Here is a 14190-nt window from a genome sequence, read left to right as displayed (position 1 = left end):
TGACGATGCACTTTCAGAACTTTGGGATAAAACTTCATTAATTCTCCACCAACAGGCAAGTTAGCCAAGCACCTTGTTCACGAACGAGCCTATCAACGTTAACAGCATGAATGCTGTATTCTCCCCGAGTTTATGCTTTAATCATGAAAAGCATTAGTATTACACCTCTCACCGTCATATTAACTGAAGAATAAGCCCAGAGCCTCGCCCAATGAGTTATCTTATCTCCAATACCTTTACCGTTTATGTTAATTATTCTACAGCAGTGCGTTAGGTTTGTTTTAGACCACCACGGCACATCTCAAGCATAAACTGTTCCAGCTCCCACCCAACAACTAATCTTTAATAAATTGTGATTTTGCAAGTTAATTTGCATCACATGATCAGACTCAACTCAACCAGCAGGTGCTGTGGTGCTTGATGGTACCGATTAAGCAAGAAAGGGAAAGTAAGACAATGCATCTCAACCCTTCACCCAAACTTGATTTTGAACCTAAAGAATAAGAATCAGTCCTGCGTGCTTCTCAACTGTTAGAAACTGAAATTAAAACAGAAGAATGATCAAGTTTTCCATGTTAATGAATCACTCAGATTGAAGAAACTAATGTAAAACTAAAGTGATAAAAATCACTTCAGTGATCAAACTCACCACGTGAAAACATCAGATTTACTCAAGATTTCAAAATTAGGCATATGATTCACAACAGGATCATTTTGTCATCCACCTGTTAATGTCAACTTACAACTTTTCATGATTACAACTGCATCAAGCACCTTTTAGAAGAAAAAAGTATGATTTAAACTACTCCCTACACTGTAAAACAGTTAAGAATCAAGTTGCAATTTCCAAAGTTTTAAAAGTGAGCCATCTCCCATTTTCACATTTTAAGATAGTTATGTATAGTTGTATGCAGTAATTCAAAAGGAGGAAAATAATTTAAGCTCATTTGCTGCCACCGAACTTCAAAACAAATCCGAATGGAAACTAACGCAAACCTTTACAAGCATGAGCGTAGCTTTCTTGAATCAATGAGTTTTATTCCAATTACAAACAGCACCACAAATCATACTTTACTAGAAAACCTGACAGAAGGAAAAACAAGTGAAAAGGTGAGTAAAAGGGACTGGCTACTTATCACTATAGCTTCAGATACCAACAAGAAACTACTGCGATGAAACACACACTCCACCACCCTGGTCTCAAAGCTGCAGGACAGTGGGCGAGCTCTTAGCCTCTGCCCCAGCGTCCACCCCTGCAGAGCGGGGACGGGAACGCCAGCTCCCCGGGTGGCGAGGGGGGGGGGGTGCATATGCCAAGCACATGCCAGCACAGCAGCAGTCTTCTGTGAGTTCCGATTTTGCAAAGCTGAAATCCAGATGAAAGCCCATCTTATGTTCCCACCTGAGGTGCTCTGCAGCATCCCTTTACCTTCCAAGGATTCTGATTAGGGTTATAACACTTTCCCAGAGTTTAGCCCCGTGGAGAAGAAATAACTACTGATAATGAACCAGAAATTCTGGCAGAATAAACCAGTGTGCAGTTTTTAAAGAACAATGTGCTGCCAGTTTTAAATATGTGAATGTTTTATTTCTTTCTTATTTATTTCCCTTATTGATGTGTATAAGCCTATTGGAACTCAGCATTCGTTATCACCTCCACTCCTAATCTCCAGGCTGGAAAACACCCTGCACTTCCAGCTGCCACCAACAGTACCAGCTTCAGAACAAAGACCCTCGGAATAGGGTCAGAGCAGCACCCTTACTAAAACACATTTTCCAAAAAATTAATACATCATATCTGACATGGGTATAATACTGTTTCCTGTAACTGCAACATCCTTCTGAAAAGTCAGCATGACAGTTAAAAACTACAAGAGGAGGTCAGGGATTAGCGCAGAAGAGCCCACGCACATGTGGGGACAGGCAGGGGGGTAGACCCTCGTACATTTCTCCATCTGCCCCTGTCTGGGGGTCGGGGCTGGCAACACCGCCAGCACCACAGCCTCCCCGGACCCCCAAGTCGTTTTCAGGCTCTTTTGCTCCATTATTTCCTCACAGTAGAGCATTTCCCCCCAGCTCCCCAACTGAAGGAAATCCCACGCATCCTACAAAGCCCAAATCGAAAGCCACCTCCTAAGGAGCCCAAAAACCATCTTCGTCGTCCTCATGTCAGTCGACTCCTACTTGGTTCAGACTCACTACGGTGAGCTCTCTCCATCTGCACTGCCAGGCTTTCTGCCCTGCAGCGTCCAGCACAATCTCCCACTACCGGCAGCAAGCACAGAAGCGTTCCCGAGTTGAACCACTTCATCCCTGCATACCTCCACCATCCAGTGAGGGGACAAAAGTCTAACAAAGCAAGAGGAACTGTGTAGCGGGGCACCTGCGGTAACAGCACGGAGTCTGGACCCTCACTGCCTGGCACGAGCCCCAGCTCCACCATTTCCCAACTATGTGACATTGGGCGAGTTGCCAAACTTCTGTGCCTCAGTTTCCCTAGCTGTAAAATGGGGATAACACTGCGGACCTTTTCAGAAGTGTCATGAGGATCAAATGAGGAATGAAAAGTGCTCAGAACAGGATTTAAGAGTAAGCACGACATGGGCGCTTGTTACAGTGTCTCAAATACAGGAAAATCTCTCCACCGTAGACTATAGTGCATGAAGTACTAGACTCGTCACTCCAAGCATCATGGTTTCACCAACAGGATCACTGGCACTTAGGAGTTAGATCATCTCTAAAATAGAATTTTGCTCAGAATTCAGCTGTTGATTGGATCATGCTCTTATCCCATTTCTCATACAAGTCTGTCCAAGTTGGATCTAAGATTGTTTACAGTACACACCGTCAGATCCTGGGCTTCCACTCTTATTTCTTACCTATTGATAATCACCCCAGTTAATAAATGATCTTGTATTTCCCAAAATGCCCAAACTAGAGGTGTATAGATATTCAGGGGAAAACAGCAAATGAAGGCATCAAAGATTAACTACCCTCATGCTAATCGTACTTTGTGAACTCACTCTTAAAATAATTCTTATCTTGTGCTGACAATCAAATCATTCCCCCCTCTATTCCGTTCTTGATAGAAATCTATTTCCAGAAGCCATTTTCCCCTTTGTATTATTTAACAGAGGGTTTCTTTTAATGTAGCTGTAGTAATTTCAACTAGATTTGACTGCTAAAACCATGCCAATCCTGAAATGTTCGTATGTCTCAGGTTAAAGTCTAACATGAGTTTTCAGTTTGATGGGAGAGACCTGACATAAAGGGTTGGCTGTGGAAATTCTGACAGACAGATGAGGACAGGGAGGCCTTCATTCTATGTCACCAAGACATGTTTCAGTGTTTCCCTCAATGGCATCATTCTTTCCTCCCTTAATATAAATTCAGGCTCTGTAAGTACCAAAAAAGTTTCCATTTGGCTCTAAAAAGTGCTTTCTGCAGAACGAGGAGACTCTGAACCCGAGCTCCACCCCACAAGCTCCACCCCACCAGCCTGGTAGATTCTTCAGCACTCAGTTCTTTAAAAATGACCATATCCTGTGCTTAATGGGGCGTTTCTGCAAAGTACACAAAATGAGAACGCTCCTGGATGTCTGGCATGAGGCAGCATTTAACACGAGTTTCCTTCAATTGACTCAAGCCTGTCAAGGGACTGCAACTGGGTGACAACCGTTCCACCCCTGCGCCCCCAATGCTGTCCTCCACTCCTCACGTGAAGGTGCAGAAACCTTTCAGGAACAAGAAGTTTAAAAACACCAGAATGAAGCCGAGCTACTACTCCCTCTGGAGCATCACCATCTGGTTTCAGCCACTAGCAATCTCCAAGCAAAGGACCATTTAAATGACTGTACCAAACACATCCTGGCACTGGTTTTAACTTTTCACCCCTGTACACCCAAGGTATCGCCCCTCCTGCTGTGGCCCATACCATGCTCTTGTTTTATCTGCGGCAGAACGATTCATTCTGATGTCCCGATACTTCTCTAAAGTTAGAAGGCAGGCACACCAAGTGGTTTATTCCTATCATACTAATTCATTAAGCTTAACATGACATAGAACTTATTACAGATACAAATTAGAATTTTCTGTTCTATATTTTGACTAAGTATGCTTAGCTTCAGAAATCACTTTTTCTTATGCCATCTCAAGATCTACCCCTCGTTGACATAACTATGGATTATAAACTAGACTTTAAAATAGGCAGGGGCTTCCCTGGTGGCGCAGTGGTTAAGAATCCACCTGCCAATGCAGGGGACACGGGTTCGTGTCCTGGGCCGGGAAGATCCCAATGTGCCACGGAGCAACTAAGTCCGTGCGCCACAACTACCGAGCCCGCGCTCTAGAACCGACGAACCACAACTACTGAAGCCCGTGCGCCTAGAGCCTGTGCTCCACGAGAAGCCACCGCAATGAGAAGCCCGCGCACCGCAACGAAGAGTAGCCCCCGCTCGCTGCAACTAGAGAAAGCCCACACAACGCAACGAAGACCCAACACAGCCAGAAATAAATAAATTTATGTATTAAAAAAAAAAAACAGTAGGCAGGCAGAAGTCACTGTGATCCTTCCAGCTAGGAACATTCATACCATACCTCTAATATTTATACAATCTCACACCCAGCAAATATTTACGTAGTATCAACCGAGCACCAGGCACTGCATTAAACATGGAAGACAGAGAAATAAGCCTCAGTCCTTCCTCCCGAGGCTGGCAGAGGAAACAGACAGGAAATACTGTGGGGGGTGGGTCCTATTAGAGGGAGAGCGTCCAGAATGGCAGGGAGGATGGAAAAGGTCCAGGCTAAACTTTAGGCTAAGACTCAAAGTGTACTATCTGGGCAAAAAAAGGTTGGAGAAAGAATGGAGAGAACACACTTTCTGGAAAAGTACAGCTTACTTCAAGTGACAGGAGGATGGGAGGAAGGAGAGCAGCCTTAAGATGAGTCAGAAAAAGCAAGGCGGCGGGATTGAAGAGACTCAATGTCCTGGCAAGGAGCCGGACTCCATCCATCCATACAGGGAAGCTCTGCAGGCAGCTAATGGCACTTTGAAAATCACTCTGAAGGAAAAAAATTAGCATGTTAAGGGTCAATGTGACTGAAAACTTAAATCTGAATATCATCCAAGAGAGTGAAACACTCAGGACACTAAGACACATGGTAAAATTAAAGGAAATCTGCATGTCAGATTCATCCGCAAAAATAAATATTTGAGATTTCTACTGCCTAAGTAGGAGGAATAACCTCTCCACACACCTCAGCATCAACTTCGGAGGGTGGGGGGTATGTGTGTGAATAAAAGCACTTTCACTTAATGTACTGAGTGAAAGAGAAGCAATTCAGAAAGCCATTAATCAGAAATCATTTCGTAACAGTTTGCACCAAATGGGAATCCCCTATACTAAGTTGTCTTCATGCGTCTCTACTTCTGAGAGGAAAAGAAAAGTTCCAACTGCCCATCTCAATCACACTTTCCTGCATTTTAGGGATTACGGACAATTTCATCTTTGAAGTTGAAATAACCCTTTAGTCTGACCTCAGTGCAAAACCTCGTTTCGAATTACACTCACTCTTACTTGGACCTGCCTTTTTGGAACTTACAGATAACCAGACGCTCATCTATAGTCCACGTGGCTTCTAATCTGGGGGGAGGGGAACCAAGTGAGAAGCAGGGTCCTGACACGCTGACCTGTTTTGAAGATGGAAAATCCTGGCATCAACTTTGGAAATCGATGGGCCACCCCAGAGTCTAGGTGTGGCCAATCCAGTACACGGAAAGGACGGGTACTCTGTCAAAGGCGGCCAGCCTCACCACGCAGCCCCGCCCGGGTCCCCGCCCCCAACCCTCTCCTGGCACTTGCTGTCCACACTGCTCGGCTCTCAGAACCCTGAGGCTTGTGATGAGTAACTAGGCATCCTTTTCTGAAAAGCTGCCAACTCAATCCCCTTTCTGTTAAAGGTCATCCCTCCCTTAGGATGGGCCCGGTTTTCTGGAATTCTTCAGCTCCTACAGCCAAAGGGGGGAAACCATTCTTTTTTTCTTCAAACATCAACTTTCGTTCTCAGAGAAGGAATATCAAAAGCACTGTCCTACTTTGGTAAGCCGAAATATCGACCCTGAAACGGGCCTTCAAGTTGGAAATGTCATCAGGAAAGGGGTAGAGAAAGCTGATTTTTTCACCCTCAACGATGGAAAAATACAGAGCTTCAGTTAGCCTCACAGGTTTCGTACAGTATTTGATGTGTACTCAGCAGGGAAATGGCTCGAGATTCAAACCTGGCTCAGCAGCGCTGTGCAAGCACATGAACGTGAATGAATTCCCTGCGGACGGCTTAAACGTGCCAGGCAGACCACCCAGGACGAAGAGCCACAACAGCAGGTCCCGGTCATCCGTGGGAATTCATACTGATGCCGTCTCCAGCATGTATTCAGAGAGCCTGGGTGACAGTACATTCTCACTTGTGACGTTTCACCACGAAGGAAGGAATAGAAAAAGCAGGGAAAACAGAAGAAGGTTAGCCAGATGTAACAGACTATTTGGCCCGTCAAGTAAGCAGGTCACTTTTTGAGAGGCTGTTTTTCTATCACTGTAAGTAGAGAAGGGCATGGGTCTTGCTGAGGGAGAAAAAAAAAAAGTTGGCTCATTCCCTTTCCCAGTAGAGAAAGTAGGAGATAAGGCTGTTTTGGGTTCCATGGCCCCCAAGGGAGAGCATCTGAGGAGCCCGGCACTCTGGGACAGCTGCTGGTGGAAGCAGCCGGAGCAGGACAGAGACCCCAACTGGACACAGACCTTCCGGGCTCGAATCTCAACTTCCTCAATGACCAGGGCCAGACAAGCTTACTTCTATTCTTTCTTAAGAAGTAGGCAAGGCCAAGCTCTCCAGCAGCCTCACGGAGATGAAATGAGCACGGAACAGATCAAGCCAACCCACAGAACAATAAGCCAACCAAAAGTAAAGCAAATTCGAGTCCTGTCATTTCGGATCTACAAAGGGACACGCTTGTCTTCATCTCTAAGAACCTGAAAGAAGGTTCCACGGCTTCAAGATCTAACCCTGTCCTCCATCCTCCTCAACGTTTAAGGCCCGTGGTTCCAACCATGTCAGGCAGCAAATTCTCACCGCAGGTTCATCCTGTGTTACTTGCCCTGGTAACACATTTTCAGGGTTGTACCCCTGGTACCACGTGTGCTGTAAGGACGGAATAGAGTCCATCAGGTAAAAGTGGGAATGACCCAACAGATCTCTTCAGAAAAGCTTCCTGCTTCCATATTTATGCTATATCTTGGGGGAAGGGAAGAAGTGGGAAATCACCTTACATGTTTCTTTTGGAAACACCCTTATAAAATATGCTTTCTAGATGGTACAGATTACAAACCCAGTTTTAAGGACTAAAACTCGCTTATTCTTTAGTCTTCCAATTCTGACTTAACACTAAGTAAAATGATGGTGACTATTTTAGGTTTAAAGCTAAACGAGTCCATGTATATGTGAGGGGCATCTGCCCCTCTTGAGCTGAAGTAAACTCAACTGCAGGTATTTTATCTTCTGACCAAAGCAACACGCTACATACTAAGAGCTGGAACACTACCCCCTCCATCAGGTGACAAGTACGGGTACTAAAAGCAGCCGCAGCCTCCAGCTGTCATCCCTAGAGGGTGGGCTGCCAAGGGCACACACCAGGACGAGTCATTCTTCTAAGAATGAGCCTATCAAACCAAACCAACAGGAAAAGTTGAGGTAGAGAACATCAAGAGAAAACTTAAATATATTCTTAAATGGTCAGACGTTAAGACCGAGGCAAGTACCAAAATAGGAAACACTGGGTTAACCATGGCGTGATTAAGAGCATTGCCCTGAGCTAACGTTATCTAAGTTACAACCAACAGTAAGATAATGGGTTAGCATAGGCCTGCTCGGAAGTCAAAAACTACAGATGACACATAACTACACAACTGTAACAAGCAGCTCCCCACAAGTAGGCTTATACTTGAAATGGTTTCTGTGAATTAAATATCTGTAAATGCAATAGGGGAACTCATTCAAGGGATCAGGTTTAATTCTTCAAAGCAAAGAATACTGCATAGAGCACACGTTCACTGCTATAGTTCGGTTTGTAAACCCTGAATTTCAAACATGAGGAAGTTCACAGGACAGACACAAGGGGCTGAAACACGCTGGAAGAAGCGCTCAACCTTACACGGGAGATGGAATTTGAAAGAGGCCCTTTTCACCTACCAGAGCAAAAATGAAGGTTTATATCATCCAATATAGGTAAGAGTGAAGAGAAAGGGGTACTCTCATACTGATACTGAAAATACAAATTGGAACCTTTCTGGAGAGCAACTTAAGCTGTGCTCACTGTAGTTTAAAATGTATCCACACACTTCTATGTATCTATTGCAGAAATACCTAGAGTCCAAGGATGTTGACAGCTGTATTTGTACTACAATAGTAGAGAACTTAGGAACATTTAAAATGTCTCAGAGACAGGTGAATCAATTTGCTATTTCCACACATGCAAATAAGGAAGAACTGATGTTTTGATATGGAAGGATACCTACCCACCTACTGCTAAAAAAAAAAAAAAAAAAAAAAAGGTGCAGAATGACTGAAAATTTTGATCTCTTTTTTAAAAAGTATGTGTAAATAAGTGAATGAATGGATGTCTTAAATAGAAGTTATTCCTGAGGGTGGGAAAGGAAACAAGATTTCACTTTTATATATAGTGTTGGGGCAATTTATGAGTAGCACTTTTATAATTAAGGTAAAAGGGAGTGATCGACGTGAGATTATTAACCTGTTCATCCACTGAAAGTTCAATAGATGCTGAGAAAACCATTCAGGTGCTGCTGTAGCCCAGTATGGCCACTCTCCAATTTCACCAACAAAACCTGCAGGTCTCAAAGGGACAAACCTTATCCTGGGTTCTGTGTATTTAAAAAACTCATTTTCTACATAACATACCTCCTTTCTCTTGTGCATTATCTAGAACATTTAGTAAATATTTTTCTTATGAGTTTCCCTAGGTCTCCACCCAAACACATTACCAAAAATGACAGGAGATAGGTATCACATTAGCCCAGAATCACAAGGTTACATCTTTAAATTTCCTAAAATCATGTTCAAAGACTTCAAACGTTGCCTATGAAGTTCAGGTCCACAACTTTGAGAAGTGGAAAGAGTCACATCTTCCTTTCATCTCTTAGAGACTGGAAACACGCCTTTCATTCTTTTTCAAAGGACTCTCAACTTGATTTCTCAATGTGACTCTCCAAATAAATTTATTCAATAGGGGTGTTAAGCACAATGTGAAGGAAAGTAGAATACTGATAGATTATACATAAAATACCTGCATCTAAAAGTGTTTAGAAAAGGCATATAACAAACGAGTTCACACGCATGCAGGTTTTAAATGGTAACCAACTTACGAGCACAATTTTAAAGTTACAGGAAGTACACCCCGTGTGTCTCTAACGCACTTAATATTAAACAGTGTTAGGATAATATTTTCCAGGCTAGAATGTACTTTCCACTTGCCCTAATAAACCGAAGCCCAGATGGCAAACGTAACCAGAACTAAGTAAACATAATATAGACAGTGAGGAGAGCCAGAAGGTGGGCTAATGAACCTGGGATGCCTTCACAAGCAATAAGGCATTCTAAAAAAATGTTTCAACAAACAGAAGGATATGAAAAGTTAGATATTTGGAGTGCGTAAAATGCGACTACAGATCAGAGGAGGAAAGGGATTTCTTTGTGGATGCAATGGAGAGTATCAGATGAAGTAACGTGCCTCATGCTGCAGCCGCCTTAAAACGTTTCAACTTTGTTCTGGATGACAATCAGCCCATCAAAAACCAGAAACAACTTCCTAATGTGCTGTATGGCCCAAAATTAGGAGTCCAACCCAATGCCTAGGTACAAGATGAACAAAAACAGGAAGAAAGAAAAGCCACACACAGTGATTTCGTTTTTTTCTGAACACCCACACAAAGCCAGCAATTTCTGACAAGAATGTTCTTGGCAAAAAAAATAAGTTACAGGAAGGTTTCTCCCTTGAAGAAAAAGGCAGCTCTATATGCAGATTAACTAGGCAATACCAAACAATTTTTTTAAGGCCCAAATTTACAGCCCTCACATTTTGAGAACATCTAAACGTTTTTTTGGGGGGGATCAAAGAAAAGATGACTGGAAACACCGTTCCTGTCTGGAATGCTCATTTCATGCTGTACTCGAAAATAAAATCCAACGTGGCAGCTTACCTTGGCACTGGAAGCCTTGTTTCCCAAACCCCCTGAAAAACAAACAAGAAGAAGATTTAACATATTTTGTGTTGGATACCATATCTTAAGCCAGTTACGTAACAAAGCTTTCTAGAGTTAAAGGTTTGTACATGAAGCCCAATGATGTGACAGGAAAACATGCCTAAATAGCTCAGAGCACAGGGTCGATGCAACTTTGAAAAGATCTGGCCTCCAAAGGCTCACTGAACTGTTTCAACGTAGTCAAGGTTTTTTTTTGTTTGTTTGTTTGTTTTAAACACTTTGTTATCAATATTTAAATTTCAAGACAAGAACATGACTATAAAGTTGTTGGCTACAATATTCAGGTAACAAGAAGGGCCTGACCTAATGATTAAAAAAAAAAAAAAAAAAAAAAAAGGCTGAATTTGGTCCCTAGAGACCAACTGAAAATTGTTTCTCCCTAAAGACAACTAAAAAGCAGCTACATTATTTGTTGTGAATTTAAAGCATTATTTGTCTAGAGATTGCCAAGCAGCACCACTCTTAACATTAAACTTTGGCTTAAAGGAGCCACATTTTACAAAGTATCATCCCTATTTTTCGCATGTGAGATTATGATCTAATTTTACTGAGAACCAATAGCCTCCAAAGCACATTCAGGAGCTATTTTGTTCTTGTAAATTACTTTAGAGAATTTACTTTCTAAGCAGAAAACCCTGACGTGGACATTAAGTTGCAAAACCATTCCAACTAGGATGAACTACATTAAAATTCTCAGAAGGTTATGAGTCATAATCTCTTGCTTTACATAGCATTTTAAGTTTACAAAGCACTTCGCATATCTTTATAATTAACTTAGTCATCCCCACCCAGAAAATACTTAAACGCACTTAGTTTTAAAATATCAGTGCTTTATTATTTAAATGACTTGTAAATCAAGGACCCAACGAAGAAAACTGAAAATTTAAAACCACTGCTAGACAATGCTGGGGAATATTTTCCTGGAACTTCCAAGGGGTTGCTTTACAGCTAAACAGAACTGTTTCAGGGATTACTCCAGGAGAAAGAGGTCGGGGAGATCTTTATTTTCCATTCACGTTACACCTGGTGACCTGACATGCCACATCAGTTCACCAGGGGCTAGCAATTGATAGTGGAAAGTCTTCAGCTAGCCTGGATATGTATGTTGCAAGTCCCTTTTTCCACCTTACCTACTTCCTGCAAAAGTAATCAGTAGTCTAGCTGTTCCCTTTTAATGGAATTTCACAGCTGATACATGAGGCTGAAGACCTCCCCCTTAACTAAACACAATCTCCTCTCTGCCCTGATGCTCCAAGAACTTAAAGTCTTATCTACAATTACCTGTGTGCTCCTTGGAGCACAATTGCTTCATACGCTGACTACACATTGGAAACCATTCACGGAGGTAGCTGTGCTTTTCGTAAGTGTACTTTTGAGCTGATTTCTAAAAGAAAATTAAGCACCGTATTAGCACCACATTGGTGGGGCTCTCCCTTGGAGAAGACTTTCCCAGGTGTGATGAATTCAGATAAAGCCAGGCATAGAGGAAAAGTTAAACACCTATTAATTAGCACCATGTTTGTGGGACTTGCCCTTAGAGATGATTTTCCCAGGTGTGATAGATTCAGATAAAGCCATGCATAAAGGAAAAGTTAAACACCTATTAATTAGCACGTTTGTGGGACTTGCCCTTAGAGATGATTTTTCCCAGGTGTGATGGATTCAGATAAAGCCACGCATAAAAAAGTTAAACACCTATTAATTAGCACCATGTTTGTGGGACTTGCCCTTAGAGATGATTTTCCCCAGATGTGATGCATCCAGGTAGCGCTCTCCAGAGGGCCCCAACAAGATCCATATGCCAGCTGGCTGGTGGCAGGGCGCACTCTGTGTTGTCACCCTGGTGCCATTCCCCAGCCTGGGGGTGGAGGGGTAGGAGTTAAGGAACCCTAGACATATCTGACTTGGGGAGGGTGTCCTACATCCAGGAAGAAGTAGAAGAGGCAAGGTGGCTAGCAACCTAATTGAAGAGAAACTACTGCTCCTCCAACTGGAGCATTTAGACTGCCTTTAGTTTCAGCTTCCTTAAAAAAAAAAAAAAAAATTTGAGGGGGAATCACCAACCTTTTGAAAAAGTCAGTTAATAAAAGCCAGTTCTCTCATCAGAAGAAAGCACATACATAACTTCCTCTAAGTTTCACAGGATTCAGAGACCCCCCTCTGAAGCCCACCACTTACCCATTCCCCGTAAACCCCCGGGGACCCCCAAGTTAAAGTCTCCGTTTATTGAAAGTTACCAGAACTCTGGCACCTTCAGCCCTACCAGCATTTTTCTTAAATAAGGGCTCTGTCCTCACACGCTGGGTTTTACCAGCATGACCCCGTGTTGACGGGGTTTATTTTAAAGGACTCCCTCTGCCCTTCTGCCCTTTACCAGCTCCCTTTCGCTCTTCCTCCCCCGCACACTCTCAACAGGTGGTCGCCTGTCCGCTCTCCCCGGGCTCACGCAGGGAAGCCGGAGCCACTCCATGCCCAACAGGTACGGGCTGCAGCGGGCAGGACCCAAGACTGCAGCGGAGCCCGAGCCCGAGGAGAAAGGCCGCGTCCACACCCGCGAGGCACCCGGCCCGGCTCGCCTCGGCCCCCGCCCGGGCCGCGGCGCGCAGCCGCCGCCTGCCGCCTCCCAGGCTCTTCCCCGGGGACCCGCCCTCCGACTCTCCGCGGCGCTCAGCCCTGACCCGCGGAGGCTTCCGGGGGCGCCGGGGAGGGTTGGGGGGCCTCCGTGTCGCCCCTGCCGCGGCGGGGGGCGGCCGGCCGGGCGGCGACTCCCGGGAGTCCTGCCCGCCTGCGTCCTGCCCGGCGCGCGCGTGGCGTCCCGGGCGAGTTGGGACTCCCAGCGGCTGCCCAAGTTCCCCGGGAGAGGCGGCCAAGAATGGGGAGGACCGGCCCCGCGCCCTCCCGCGCGCACCTACCAGATGAAGTCAGTGCAGTGGCTGCAGAAGGTGGGCTGCTTGAAGAAGCGGGCGATGAAGCGGTGGTCCTTCACCTCGTGCACGTTCTTCTGTCTCAGCGCCCCTTTGCGGGCGAAGCGGTTGGCCACGTCCTGAGGCGCCGCCGAGTCGTTGGCCGGGAAGACGTCAGCCATGGTCCCCCCACCGCCTGCTGCCTCCGCCGGGAGCGGGGGGCGCGGGCGGCGGCCGAGGCGCGGCGGGACTCGGGCCGGAGCTGAGCCGCGGGCGCGCTGCTGGCCCCTCGCGCACTGACAGCGGCGGCGGCGCTCGCGCTTCCGACTCGGGCGGCGGAGGCGGCCCGCCCACCGCGCATGCTCCGAGCGCGGCCCGGGCGGGCGGGGGCGGAGGCGCGCCGGGCGGGGGCGCGCCGGCGCTGGAGGAGTCGGCGCCCCTGCGTTTTCCGCGCCGCTGGGGAAGCAGAGGGGCCGCCCGGGCCTGGGAACTGGAGGACGCCGCGGAGGCGGGCCCGTTCTCCGCCGCCGCCGCCGCCTCCTCCTTCTCCCAGCCTTCCTCCCCTGGGCCGCCCGCTCCGCTCCTCTCCGTCCACCGCTCAACTCCGTCCAGCTTGTCGTCGTCGTCCTCCTCCTCAGCGCAGCCCCGCATCCCGGGACGCGGCTTCTCGCAGCCTCCGCTCGCCGCGCTCGGACGCTCACCTACCTCTCCAACTTCCAAGACCCACCGTGTTTCCGGGCCAAGAGCCCAGCTTTTATAAGCTTGCATCAATTTGAGGTTTCACCTGGCTCCAATATCCAAGCCCCGCCCCTCCCGGGCCACCACGCTGTTTATTATACACGGCAGGAGAAAAGGAGCTACTTTCAATCAGGGAACACGGGCCCTTTCACATGCCTCCAATTGAATTGTGCTTCACCTGCGTCTTGTGTAGACGTCTAATTTGGATGTTAGGACGG

General features: G+C 46.0%; 1 protein-coding gene across 1 annotated transcript in view; it reads right to left on the bottom strand.

Annotated features, from left to right (window-relative positions):
* Nucleotides 1–13517, bottom strand: part of PRKCA (protein kinase C alpha) — a 360902-nt gene extending 347385 nt beyond the window's left edge. Inside the window, exons 1-2 of the mRNA XM_061175760.1 lie at nucleotides 13244–13517; nucleotides 10269–10300 (exon numbers count right to left, since the gene is read on the bottom strand). Of these exons, the coding sequence (XP_061031743.1) occupies nucleotides 10269–10300; nucleotides 13244–13416 (205 nt within the window). The 5' untranslated portion in view covers nucleotides 13417–13517. The remainder of the gene's footprint in view (nucleotides 1–10268; nucleotides 10301–13243) is intronic.
* Between the last annotated feature and the right edge of the window lie 673 nt (nucleotides 13518–14190).

This window comes from Eubalaena glacialis, chromosome 19 (assembly GCF_028564815.1).
Source record: "Eubalaena glacialis isolate mEubGla1 chromosome 19, mEubGla1.1.hap2.+ XY, whole genome shotgun sequence".
Classification (NCBI taxonomy): domain Eukaryota; kingdom Metazoa; phylum Chordata; class Mammalia; order Artiodactyla; family Balaenidae; genus Eubalaena; species Eubalaena glacialis.
Note: the sequence above shows the minus strand (reverse complement) of the source record. Positions and strands in the feature narration are given on the sequence as shown.